The sequence below is a fragment of the Peromyscus leucopus genome, chromosome 19, assembly GCF_004664715.2.
Source record: "Peromyscus leucopus breed LL Stock chromosome 19, UCI_PerLeu_2.1, whole genome shotgun sequence".
NCBI classification, from domain to species: Eukaryota; Metazoa; Chordata; class Mammalia; order Rodentia; family Cricetidae; genus Peromyscus; species Peromyscus leucopus.
The window spans coordinates 10,168,270-10,181,864 of NC_051079.1; the positions used below are offsets into that span (position 1 = coordinate 10,168,270).

The following is a 13,595-nucleotide window of genomic DNA, read 5'->3' on the forward strand; positions in this document are numbered from 1 at the left end:
CTCAGTCAGGATGGCCGGCACCCAGGGCTCCAGGGACCGTGCTCCCAACCTGGCACAGCCCGGGCGCACCCCGCTCTGCCCAGGGAACCCCGAGGCCAGGGTTTTGGCTGGGCGTTCGCGATCCGCCCCCGTCTCCAACCGCGCGTGCCTATTTCAGCTCGCAGCCACACTCCCTCCCCTGCGGGACCTCGGCGCCCGGGTCGCTCAGCTTCCTGCCGCCCTCCCTCACCTCCAACAACTGCAGTTTAAGAGGTCGCGAGGCCCGGTGACCCCCACCTGGGCCAGCCGCCCCGCCCCGATGTCCCTCTCCCCGTCCCCGGGATGGTCCCCGGAGCTCACCGCTAGGGTCAGTAGGTGCGGAAGGCCACGGGCTGGGCTCCCGGAGCGCGCACGTCCTGCAGCCGCCATGGCCAACCCAAAGGACAGGTCGCCGCCCCGCACCGCTGCGCAGAGGTGGAGCGCGCACAGGCGCTTTTCTTGCGCTTGTCTGATGCTCCCGCCTTGATCCCAAGGGGCTTTTCCTCTGGTCGAGGGTGGAGCTCCAGGCAAGTCCAAAAGACTCCAATAGGCTACTCTTATTTTTCTTGTGTCTTCATGGCTTTAAGAACTCAACCGGTGGGAACTCCCTCTCACCGCCACCCTTTCACCTGGACTAGGTGCTTCTCACCAGCAGACGCCACCTATATGTCCCTTGTCACCCCCACCACCCACCCCGCCCCGGTGGCCGTCTGGCAGGATTAGCAGCTGGCCCTGCCCAGCAGAAGCCCTGACTGTACTAATACTCACCGCAGAGCTCTGGCCCTGGCTCCGCCCCGCGCACTGCCCATTGCAGGTGGAGGTCCCTGCCCTGGGGGTAACTCCCAGGCCCACAACTGCCCTGAATCAACTGGCTGAGTTACTCACAGCTGCCTGAGGCCAGCCTGATAAGAGGTGGACTCAAGGGAGATCCTATTATGTAAATCAAAATCGGACAGACAGACGTGTATATATGGTTCCAACAGGAGTTGCCTCCTAGAGGGTCTCAAGATTCAGAAATTGCGTAGTTTGCCAGTGACACGGGTTCGATAATTTAGGGAGAAAAGAAAAGAAAGGAAAGTGGGGAGGGAGGGAGGGAGGGAGGGAGGCAGGGAGGGAGGCAGGGAGGGAGGCAGGGAGGGAGACAAAGAGGGAGGGAGGGAGGGAGGGAGGGAGGGAGGGAGGGAGGGAGGGAGGGAAGGAAGGAAGGAAGGAAGGAAGGAAGGAAGGAAGGAAGGAAGGAAGGAAGGAAGGAAGGAAGGAAGGAAGGAAAGGAAGGAAAGGAAGGAAAAGGGAAATAACAAAAACAAAGTTACTACAGAAAACACATCAACTGAGGCCCAGCCATCAGCTAAATGCGTGCTACTGATTTTCTCTAAGAACCTGGTCATACATGAACATGTTTTCTTGTGGTTTTCTCCTGAGCATCTCCCTCATGGGAGTCCCCGGCATCCTGGTACCAATTATTTTTCTCTGTGCTGTCATCAGGATTAGAGTTCGTGGTGAAAAGTGAAGAAGAACAGGAGAATTTGCTTTCTGACTTGACAGGTACTTAAGCCTATGAATTACAGCAGCACTTAACCAGGAAGATGAAGCTTGAGAGCTGTGTGCTTTGCACTCCTCAGAATGGGCTTTCTGACTCACCCTTCTGCGCCTCTTTCCAAAGACACCAGGGAAGTTTCACCAGGAAGACAAGCGTGTCCCTTCCCTGACACCTGGCTTAAGGGTAGCTGCAGAAAACAAGTTTGAAGAGATGACCACAGCACTCAATGCCATTTCAATTACTGAAAATGTTTTCCTGTTATGAGCAGACCCAGAATGGTGCTAATAGCAGTCACATGTTAAGTTGAACATTGATGTCTAATGGTAAATGTCTGTTGTTTTCTATTAATGAATGCTACACAAGTGGGTGTTCTGTTGTCTCCATAGCCATAAAATTATCAGCGATTGCTAGTAAAATAAGCCTGGGTCATGAGTGTCATGCTTTTGTTTTCTTACTTCTTAACCCTCATTCATGTTTGCCCAGTGATGATTTCACAAATGCCAATCAACTCATTGGTGATGACATCACAGTGTCCAGCTCCAAGCTTTCCAGAAAGCACAGAAGCCAACTGGTTTCGGCATCACAGCTCTTGACAATAGGACATTGCCAAACTCTTGCCTACCTTCAGCCTCCAATGCCTTTGGGATGGCTCATGCTCTTTCTCATTCCAGAAAGGGGTGAGAGAGCAATTTGACAATTCATCTCAGAGATATCAGGTAACTGAAGCTTATAAAATGGCAATTTTTGTGTTTCTTCGTGAAAATTTACTCAAGGAATTAGATAAAATTTACATATTCTAAGTAAATGTTTCAGTAGATTAGACTAGCTGAACCTTGTAAATTCCTCCTTAAACCAGTTTTGAAACATCCTACCATGAAAGTGTGAGAAGTATAGAAATATGTGACTCTTTTTAAGAATGTCATTTGGCTGTGAACACTAACTGCACACATATGCCAGCTCTCTGTTACTCTAACAGAATCAAAAGTCAGGATCAGCTTCCTGCCCATCTTGCCCTGCTTTGAGAACATCTCAGGCATCAGCACTCACATTTGATAAGAAAAATAATCCTATGGCACCTCTTCTACCTAAAACTAAACTGCTGAACTGATCATGAGAGTCTTAGCAAGAGACAGATATACAGAGGTTGATTGTATAGATATCACAGAAAGTCAGAAGCAAAGGTCCCCTAAAGAGAGGAACAATGTACAACTCAGATTCCAGGGGCCAACCCTACCCAATAGTTACACAGAATTCTACTTGCAGAGGCCAGAAACTAAATATGCTGAAGTAAACAAGCAAGCAAACAAAATACCCACTTACACAGATGTATCCACAAAGACACCTGTCACTGAGCAGGTTAATTCGTGGTAGATCCCCACCTCCATCTCCCATAATTGCCAGAGCCCGTGAAAGAGAAACTCGTGGATGAATGTGGCTTTCGGGAGGACTCTGTCTATCTGAGGTGTGTCCCTAACACAACATTGACAAGGGAGCAAGTCTGACACAAATAAAAGGTGGAAAAGAAAGCAAGATGGAAATGCACTGCTCAGATCTCAGAGGTGGAATAAAGAGTCAACCCAACAATAGCAACAAGGGCACAAATCCTCACTGCCCAGACTTGTCCTACCGATTAAATGATACGGTATAGGATGCACTTGGAATAAATGCTCAAAATGTTCCTTAAGTCCTCCAGTGTCTGTTATTATGGGCACCCCTCTTCTCCACACTGTACTACCCCATCTCTGCCCCCCCTTTTAACATATTCCATCTCATTCTTGTGACTGTTGCCTGCTTTTCTACTTTGGAAGGAGACTCTCCATTTGGTCTAGAACTTAGTTCTAGTGCTGATTCACCCATCACTTCTGATCCTTCAGCCCCTTCTCAACAGCACACAAAGTCTTCCTTCCACTGGTGTCTACGGCTTAACTATGTGAAACTAGACTGAGACTGTAGGAGGTTTGTGTACTTCTTGAAATTGCACCAATTTTAAAAAATGAATTCTTTTGTAATACAAGGAATGCATTTTTGAATTTCTGTTAAATAAACTGTTTACTTCCTACTGTTCCACATACTTCAAGTTTGCTTTTCAAAATTAATGTCTGTGACGTGGAATGTATACACGGGAGCCATTACAAAGAGTGTGTTTGAGTTTAAATCCCAGATCAAACAAGCCAAGATTGTCTGTCCTGGGTTTCTCCTTTCTTAGTGGCTGTGCCTGTGTATTCTCTTCTGATTGTATAGAGACTGCCCCTTGTGCCTTATCTGACTTAGGAGTATTGCTGCACTCTAAGTATTGATGCTCACGCGCGCGCACACACACACACACACACACACACACACACACACAAGTACATACGCGCGCACACATACATACACACACACACACACACACACACACACACACACACACCTGTGTTTTTCAGTACTTTGCACTCATAGGTTTCTGTTGCTATAAGTGATATGGTGTGTTGTTTCTTCTGCTTGAAGACTCCTCCTGTGCCCCTGGGAGGGTTAACTCCTGTCTACTCTACAAATGTCGGCTTTCATTTATCCCCTAACTAGGTAAAACCCTCTTCACTAAACTAGTTCAGAACACTTGTCACAATTATCATGATAACTTCGTTAATAAATTAACCAATTTTTAATTAATATTTCTTTCTCACCAAAGATTACATTTAAAGACCTTTTTGTGTTTGGGTTCGCCCTTATGTCTCCCACACTAGCACACTTCCCAAACAGTTAGCAGTCAAGTATTTGTGGAATGAATGGGCGAATGAGCAAATGGAAGGTTGACAAACACACAGCACATTTGGACAGATTTTTGACAAGTAATTCTTTCCTTTTTCTACTCTCCATCTATATTGATATATTAGATTGATTTCATGGGTCACATTTACTAGGGCAGGAATTCCTAATACACATCAAACATACTGAACCTGTTTAATCGATAAAGAGGAGCCGACAGAGAATGACCGCCATTTCTGTAAAAGAGTAGACAAGTATAGTGGTTGATTTTAATTTATAAGTTAAGAACGATGAGTGTGTAATAAGAATTTGGTATCTTAAAAATAAATAAAGGAAACAGGAGACCTTACAATGGCTAATCTCGATTGTCACCTGACAGAAATTCCATAATAAAGGAGATGATCCTCCCCCAGGTGACAAGAACCCTTAGGGGACAGTGCAGGTTCCTTTGCCTCTTGCTGGTGAGGGCATCTGCTCTCTGTGCTGCCGCCCTACCCCTTATATTTCAGATTCTAGCTTCTTTGACCTTGCAATGTGAACTGAAGACCAGTAACTCTCCAAGAGCTGCCATCCCTCAGTGTCAGATTAGGACAACTGAGGTATCCAGCCCCATAGACTGACTGGTGATAGGATCATTGACTTCTCAGGCATGCAGACAACCATTGTGGGACTATCCAAGAATGTAAATGATCCAATAAATTCGGTTCTTTGGTAATATAGATGCATTCTGTTAGTTCTGGAGGTTCTTACCTGATACAGTTGCCATGAAGAAAAGAAGAAATCATGAGTGATGGGATTGAGAGAACAGACTCATGGTTAGATAAAAATAAAACTGGGCCCTTACTCAACCCCACATGCAAAGCTTCTAGAGTGGCCAATCTGTGCAGTGGCTGCAGATCCACAGTTAGTGGAAGACAGCACAGAATAAACAATTGTGTCTCAAGAGGTAGAAAGAGATTTTCAAAATAAATCCACATCTGGCCCATGGAAGCATCACCTTTTTCACAGTTAAGCTCATCCTCTCCTCTTATGCTATCATCCCATCTGCCCCCACCTGCTCAAGGTCAATTCTGCCCCTTCTCTTCTACATCATTCACTAAACCCATCTCAGTCCTCTCAATAACACATGTGGGAAGTCAAAAGAAATCTCCACCTCTCTCTACTGCATTTCTTCTGCTGGCTACCACAACCCATTTCTTTGCTCTCCTTTCTAGAAAAAGAAATCTTGAAGAACTTTGAATCCATTTAAGTTCAAGATTTCTGCTTAATAAAAGACACCATAGCAGTTCTTCGATGACAAGTTTTGTGACACAAACAAACAACATCTAGATAGACTGGGGACTTCAACACATGTGCAAGAAGGTAACAGAGCTTCAAAAGACAGACGAACAAGTAAAGGGCCAAGCATATTAAAACAGAGGAATCTCAAAGGCTACCGGTGTGTGTGTCAAGAAATCAGAGAATAGTTCCTAAAATATTAAGTTATCCTTTGGCCAAGTAATTGTAAAAGCTGATAAGTTATGAATAATTTGAGAACCCTGATAGAATTACAAATTTAAAAGAATGCTGAGCAGAGTAATCGACAATGCCCTCATATCCTTTTGATTGAGCAATCATTCTCTTATTGCACAATTACAAGAGATTCTCATTGCTTTCTATAAAAAGGTCGTTTGTTATGAGGAAGTTAGGAACAATCTGCACCACCATCTTCAGAAAGCAAATAGATAAATCACAGTTTATGATACCTCCCATTGATCCCTGTCCCAAGTTAGAAACACCAGGCTCCATATGGCATCATGAATGGTTCTTAAAAACAGAATCCAGTTGAACAGCTGAAATAGAATATTTCTGAATTAAATGTAAATGTAAGCAAACAAACAGTTTACAACAATAACACGTTTTTATGGGAAAAAAGACACTCTAAACAAACTCCTCGTGGAAGTAAAACATGAGTTTGAGAAACACAGGTGTGCAAGATAGGGGCAAGAGAAGAGCTAACAAAGAGAAACAGAAATGAATATTTTATACTGTGTTTTTAAGAGGAGTATTTCATAGGAAAATTGTTTTACAGGAAAATTGAATAGTATATTACTTTTTATTATATGTCCTTTTGTTAGTAGTATAGACTTGTTTCTATCCTGTAATGAGAAATAATAATGAAATGAACTACTAATAAGCCAAGTGAGTAGAGAAGATGTCAACATCAATCCAGTGAGAGGAGCAGAAGTCTTGGTGGTATATATACATAGGACATCATCACTGGTAGTACATATATGTGTCTTGTCACACATAATCCTATAGTCCAGATGTTCAACAGAATATTCCAAATGATAAAGAGACCACATGTCTTCAAGGTGGACCAGATTCAATTTGTCATAATCTACTAGCAAAAGATGAAAATACTAGGTGGCCTGTAGTTATAGCAGAAGCAAATAAGAATTCAAGCTTCAAATTAGGTAGGTCAACCAAACCAGGAAATTGTAATGTTTTAAGTGAGGCATGCAAAGAACATTTCAAATCACAAATAGTAAATATCCATATGAAAAGATTGGGCATAAAACATTTTATTTACTGGAAAAATGTAATAGAAGGCAGTAATCTTGATGATGCATGCCTGAAAGGCTAACCAACCACGCAGAGGGAGCCACTAAATTCTGTGCCCAGCAAGAAATTGTTCAGTAGATAGATTCTATAATCACTACCTATCTGAGACTCTACAATTTGTTAAGACCTCTTAGGAATATTATAACCCCATAATAAGTCAAAAAAGTCTTACTGAAATTCTAAGCAGATGAATGGATAAATAATCCTAAAACAATAAAAACAACACAGAATGAAGAAAACTGATTAATAGAATTGATAGGCTGGAAGAATCCAGTAATGTATTTTTAAATGATTTTATTTATGTATTTCTAATATTTAAAATATTAACTTTCTTGATGAATAATCAGTTCAACTACAGCTTATATTATATAAATAACCTTAACTGGTAATCTGTATGACCAGTTTCCACATGCTGAAGGAAAATTGTTCTTTGAAATTTTGTTAATAAAATGTAAAGATTTTAATCTTCAAGTATGTGTGGATGAAGAGGCCCTCAACAACGGGGTTTCAGAGTGTGTGATGGAGCAGATGACAGACAGAAGAAAGAAGCAGCTGTCGCTGTGCCTAGAGGACATTCAGTGGCATAATGGAAAAGATGAAAGTGGAAACAGTAATTGTTGATGGGCACGGTCTCCAGACCCTCTTCCTTCTGTGTGTTGCCACTATTATCTAGTTTGAAGTCATGAGAACCATCTTTTTGTGAGAAATCTTTGTATACCTCTCCTCTATTCCAACTTCAGAACACCTGCCTGTCCCATTACTGACCTGCTTTCTGTTTCACAGAGCACTTGGAAATTATAGAGAACTTTTAGAAGCTTCTCTCTGCTTAATCACCCCTGGGCACCTGGGCCAGATGTATGGTCTCTTCTTCCATTCCTTGTAAGCACCACCCCACTCATGACTAAAGTCAGGCTCTCTTTTTGTGCCATCATTCTACTCGGTCCTGCTCAAGGTCATTGCTGGAAAAATTCTGCCTCCTCTCTCCCACTTCAAAGATCCATTGTGGTGCATGTCTATAATCCCAGCACTCAGATAGGTGGAGGCAGAAAGATCAGAAGTTCAATGCTATCCTCAGCTACATGTAAAGTCTAAGACCAGCTACATGTAAAGATGATGATGTTGATGATGATGATAATGATGATTAACATATTAGCTTGACTTTCCCAACAGAATTCTAGCACCTAGAATCAGGATAGAAAAACTTAGAGGAGTGGGAAGAAATAGACAAGGAGCAAAATTCTTGGCATGCCCTTGAGAATAAAAACACAGAGTGAAATATATCACACCACTGTAGTCACTTTTATAGCTGTATAAAAAGTGCCCCCAGTCCTGAATGCATTTCTAACCCTTGTAAATAGATTACACAGATACTGAATAGTAGCAAAATGGCACATTTAGTACATCTTTCATGACTAAGTTAGAGACAGGAAAGATTTGCCTGAAACCCCAATAAATATCTCATGTTCAAAATATCTAATCAAAAGCCATTGTCACTCCAAAATAAGATTAGCTCTGCTGTTTTCCTCGGTGAAGCTGTTGACTTTGTCATCTTCCCACTTGGTCAAGAAACTGGAGTCATGGAATTCAGCCTCTCATCTCTCCTGGGCCTCTTGCCAAGCTCCTGGATCATGCAGGTGCTGGACTCTTTATGGCTTGTATGACCATCTTACCTGGTCTCCCAGCTCACCACCATCTCCCACTTATTCTCTTAACATCGCTTTCCTAGCTGCTCTTTGAGGCCCTTTTGCTTCTTGGTTGGTTGTTTCTACAGTTGTTTTTTATTGTTTCTGCTTTTTCTTGGCTCTGGTCTTTATCAACAAAATGTTATCCCCTGCCTTGTTTGAGCCATGCCTCACTTTTCCAAAGAGGAAAAAGACCCTGACTCTTCTGTCTGACGTTTTATGTTGTTTTGTTTTGTTTTGTTTTTCTACTTCTTTCATTACAGCCAACAAAAGAACTGTAATGATTGGATTTGTAAATCTATTTCCTGTCTCAAATCTCCCAGTCTTTATATAGTCAGACAATTGTAGTCTTATAGATTGGTAGTCTGTCCTGACCATCACTTTAGAGACAGATGTGATAGCTGAAGTCACATTGATCATCTTGTGTTTCTGAAGCAATTTGTATAAAAAAAAAAGTAAACAAAAAGAATGATTTCAAGAACACTGATTAAGTTGACTCTGTATGAGCCCAGCATTTGCCTTGCTTTGCACTAGAGAAAAATTAACTTTACTTTGTTTAAGCCACTGTCCACCTGTCATTACAGACTAATACAAGGCCTAGCCATGTCATTCAATAAATAAGATGTTTTATATAGTCTATAACACAGAACAACAGAATTCCAATGCGGTTCACTGGAAGCTGTAATAGGCATCGGTCATACAGCAAAACCATAAAATTGTCTTGTCACAGACTGAAACTGCCATCATCCCTGTCAAGCTCACCTTTACTGACTCTAAGGCTGAAGTCTATTCAAGGAAGCACAAAAAATGGTTTGGGATTGTAATAGAAAGAAAGAGACAGAACTTTGATGAACTGAAAAGTGAAATCCTGCCTCGGGCTATGAAATTGCAAGTGAGTATTGAGTCTGTTAAGACTGGAGGCAGCTAGAGCAATACCACACCATTCAACTGGAGTGTTCACAAGAGCAGAAAATAAACCACTGCAAATATAATATGCTGCATTTTAAACAGTGTACACTGACAGAAGTTGTTCTCATTTAGAGGATTCACTTAATACAACAATTAAATATTCAATACCATGTAGATCAACAATTTAAAAACAAAAACCTCAGGCCTGGGATAGAGCTCTGGGGCAGAGCTGTGGCTAGCATGCATGAGATCGATTCTGTGCCCAGCAAAAGGTAAAAACAAAAGCAAAACCTTGCTGAGCCCAGTTGTAAGGGACAACCTTACAGCAAGGAAAACACAGGTCCTTGAATTCGAGAGCAAGATAATTCTTAAAGTCAAGGGTCAAAGTGATGAAGTTCAATGATCTGACAGAATCACACAGCAGCTTATTACAAAACTTCAGGTCTCCTAAATCCTTTAAATTCATACTTCTGGGTTTAGTAGGGCAGGAAGACAGTACCTTCTAGCTGAGTATTATGATCCTGGTCTTATTCCCAGTAAGTGACTAATTCTTCCCTGCACTTTGATTTGGGATTGGTTGGAAGAACTCTAAAATATCACCAGGTCTCCTTGATTTGAACTATACATGAAAAGAAAATGAGTTATTGGCCAACATGATGCTCACTTCTCCAACCTTATCACCACAAAGACCAAGGAAGGAGAACCTCAAGGTCAAGGTCATCTGTTTACACAGAAAGCTCCAGGCCAGCCTGGGCTGCATGAGACCCTGGCACAAAGACAGAATTGAGGGAGGCAAAGGAAGAGGAAAAGGGGAGCCTATAAATTTAACTTTGTTGAATCATAATTTAGGTAAAAAATAAATTGGAACCCATCTTTGTTATCTGTAGCAGCTTTGGATCAGCTGGGTCATAGCAAAAAAACTAAGATTTTATGTCTGTAATATACAGAAATTCATTAACATACTTAGCAGCATGGCCAAGGTGCCACCAAGCTACCAAGGGAGCCTTTATTCATTCATTCTATCTGTTTATCTATCAATCTATCTAACTATCTATCTATCTATCTATCTACCTACCTACCTATCTATCTAACATGGATCTATCTCTCTATCTATCTCTCTATCTACCTATCATCTATCCACCTATCTATCGTCTATCACCTACCTATCGTCTATCTATTTATCTCTATCATCTATTTGTCCATCCTTCCATTTGTCTGTCTTCCTTCCATTATTTATTTATTTACAAACAGGTTCTCCTTTTGTAGCATGGTTCATCCCTGACTGAAGACCCTCCTGCCTCCTGACTGATGGAATTAAAAGCACACGCTACTGTTCTTTGCTTCAGTATTTCTTGGTCCTTACTTCTGCCACTCTTGATACATAGTCTCTGATCTGATGTACACCAAATGGCTTCCTGAGTACCAGGCATTTTATCACATATTAACTATAGTAAAGGGGGTAGAAAAAATGTTCCTTTCAGGAGAACTAATTCTCTTTAGACTCCTATCCACAAGCCTCATGCATAATATTTTCACTTCTCATTGGTCAGAATTTAAGACAATATCACATTTAGTTTAGGAGGTTGGTGAATTATGGTGTCTCAGCTAGGCACATAGCCACTCAGTAAAATTAGACTCAGAAACAGATATTAGGAGATAGATGCTTGATACCCTGGAATCACTGCCACAACTGTGGTGAATAGCAGCAGGCATGTGCTGACCAGTGACAAGTCTCTTCTTATTGTTCAACTTTGGATATAACTACACCAAAACACAAAAAGTAAACTTAACATGTAATATTAATAATTGCATTATATTTTAATAATTATCATTTATATTAAGTAGTATGGTTATGTCATGCATACAACATTTTAAACAGTATTAAATTTATTAACAATGCATCAGACTGCTAATTTTTCATATGCTTTGTCACATGTGTGTGCACAGCAAAGGATCATGGATGGAGGTCAGAGGACAGCTTGGAGGAGTCAGTCATTCTTTCCTTCTGCTATGCGGGCCCCAGGGACTGCATTTAGTTGTGAGACTTAAACACAGGTTCCTTTATCCATTGAGTTCTCACTGCTCCTAAATGTTTAGATTAACTATTAAAGACTTGTCTGTATACATATGTGTGTGTGTGGTATTTGAGTATGTAAGCGTGTGTGCGTGTGTGTGTGTGTGTGTGTGTGTGTGTGAGAGAGAGAGAGAGAGAGAGAGAGAGAATGTATGTGTGAGTGTATGTGTGTATATGAGTGAATATCCATATGATATGAGTTGTGTGAATATATGTAGTGTGTGGATGTGCAAGACTATGTGAGTGTGTGAGAATATGTGTATATGTGTGTGAGTACATGTGTGTGAGTATGTACAAGTATATATGTCTGCGCGCGCGCTTGTGTGTGTGTGTGTGTGTGTGTGTGTGTGTGTAAATGTGTGCATACACATTACTGTGCATTAATGCAGGGACTCACAAGTGGAGATCAGAAGACAATCTCAGATTTCGTCCCTCACTTTCTACCTTACATGAGATAGGTCTCACATTGATTTGAGGGAGTTCTCCTTTCTCTATCTTTCACCTATGTTGTAGGAGTGTAGGCATCCCACTTTTAGATGGGGCCTGGGGATTTGAACTCAGGTTTTCAGGCTTGCACAGAAGGTACTTTTACTGACTGAGTCATCTTCCTAGACCTTGTTCGTCTTGGTATGTTTCTGCATGGTTTTCCAAACAACAACAACAATAATAATAATAAGAGCTACCTTGACAAAATGTGATTACTTGACACAAAAGACTGGTTTTGACAGTGTCTTAGTCACACCTCTGATATTCTTAATCAGCCACATCCAACAAAATAAAACTTTAAGAGCGTGCACAGTGACAAAGTGTACTAAAGGGACTGCAGCAAGGCACCTGCTCATGAAAGCGCCCCTGGCAGTGCCGTGCCGAACATCAGGGCTGTTGGACTTTGTGATTAGATGAAACTGTATAAATTGTTTTGATAGGCCTGATCAAAACTTGCAGAATTTTGTTAAGTGTGATTCCTTAATCTTGGGTGGGAAAAAACAATGTATTAAGTGGCAATGAAAATGCCCCTTATTAAAATGTGAGTACTTTGCATGTTTCTGCGTCCCTTGCAGCATATGATCTTGCTGAGGTACAAAGTCCTCAAAAAGTCAGTTGTCCATAAAGAGGGGAGAGGTCGATACCTTACAGGTGACGAGAGATGGTTTTGAATGTACCTCACCCACTCCGCAAGGATAACTGTCTTGGGCCTGCTGATGTTGACTACCTGCCCCGTTTATTCTAATCAGCTAATGGCTTGGCTTTCTTGCTTGTGGGTTCTTGTCTTTCCTTCTACCTCATCATGTACGCGATGCTTCTCAAAGTTTCCTGTGCATGCACATCTGGCGCTCTTCCTAAAATGCAGATTCTAATTCAATAATGCTGAGGTGGGGTCTGAGACGCCCCTGCCCTGACAGACTGTCGGGCAATGGCCATGTCTCTGGGATCACGGGACACTGAGAACGAAAGAGCGAGCACTGAGATATCATGGGACGCTGAGAACGAAAGAGCGAGCACTGAGATATCACGGGACACTGAGAACGAAAAAGCGAGCACTGAGATGAAGGACAGCAGAGGGCCAAGGGCCCCTAAAGTCAGAGCCTCCAGTGTAACTTCAGGCCAGGACTCAAGAGTTAGCATTTCTAAGGATTTCCCAGGTAATGCTGCCGGTGCTGGTCTCCCAGATGAGCAAGGAGAGCAAAGACGGCACACAAGGCGGTTCCACACCTGTTGTAAGATAGCAACCATGTGCGGAGTGTCTCACGGACAAGGCGGTTCCACACCTGTTGTAGGATAGCAACCACGTGGGGAGTGTCTCACAGACTTGTCTTCTAAGGGAAACTCTGAGCTGTGTAACCATTATCTAGTCTGGAATTCCTCACACACTATACGTATTACGGTAGGAAAAGTCCAAAAAAAGAAAACCCTTTCATTTCCACGATGGGTTTTCTTTTGCATTGGAGTCCTGGGGAGCAAACGCAGCTGCCCATCCATGTGAAACAGCCATTTGCCCCTGAATCACACCCCTCTGTTCTTT

General features: G+C 42.1%; 1 protein-coding gene across 3 annotated transcripts in view; it reads right to left on the reverse strand.

Moving 5' to 3' along the window:
• The window catches only part of LOC114704984 (desmocollin-2), a 37,706-nt gene extending 36,987 nt beyond the window's left edge, over positions 1-719 (reverse strand). Inside the window, exon 1 of one of the 3 annotated variants that reach the window (XM_028886540.2) lies at positions 340-716. In XM_028886540.2, the coding sequence (XP_028742373.1) occupies positions 340-408 (69 nt within the window). In that variant the 5' untranslated portion in view covers positions 409-716. Of the gene's footprint in view, positions 1-339 lie in introns of all 3 variants that reach the window. The other 2 variants (XM_028886543.2, XM_028886541.2) reach the window with 2 other exon arrangements.
• Positions 720-13,595: the final 12,876 nt, after the last annotated feature.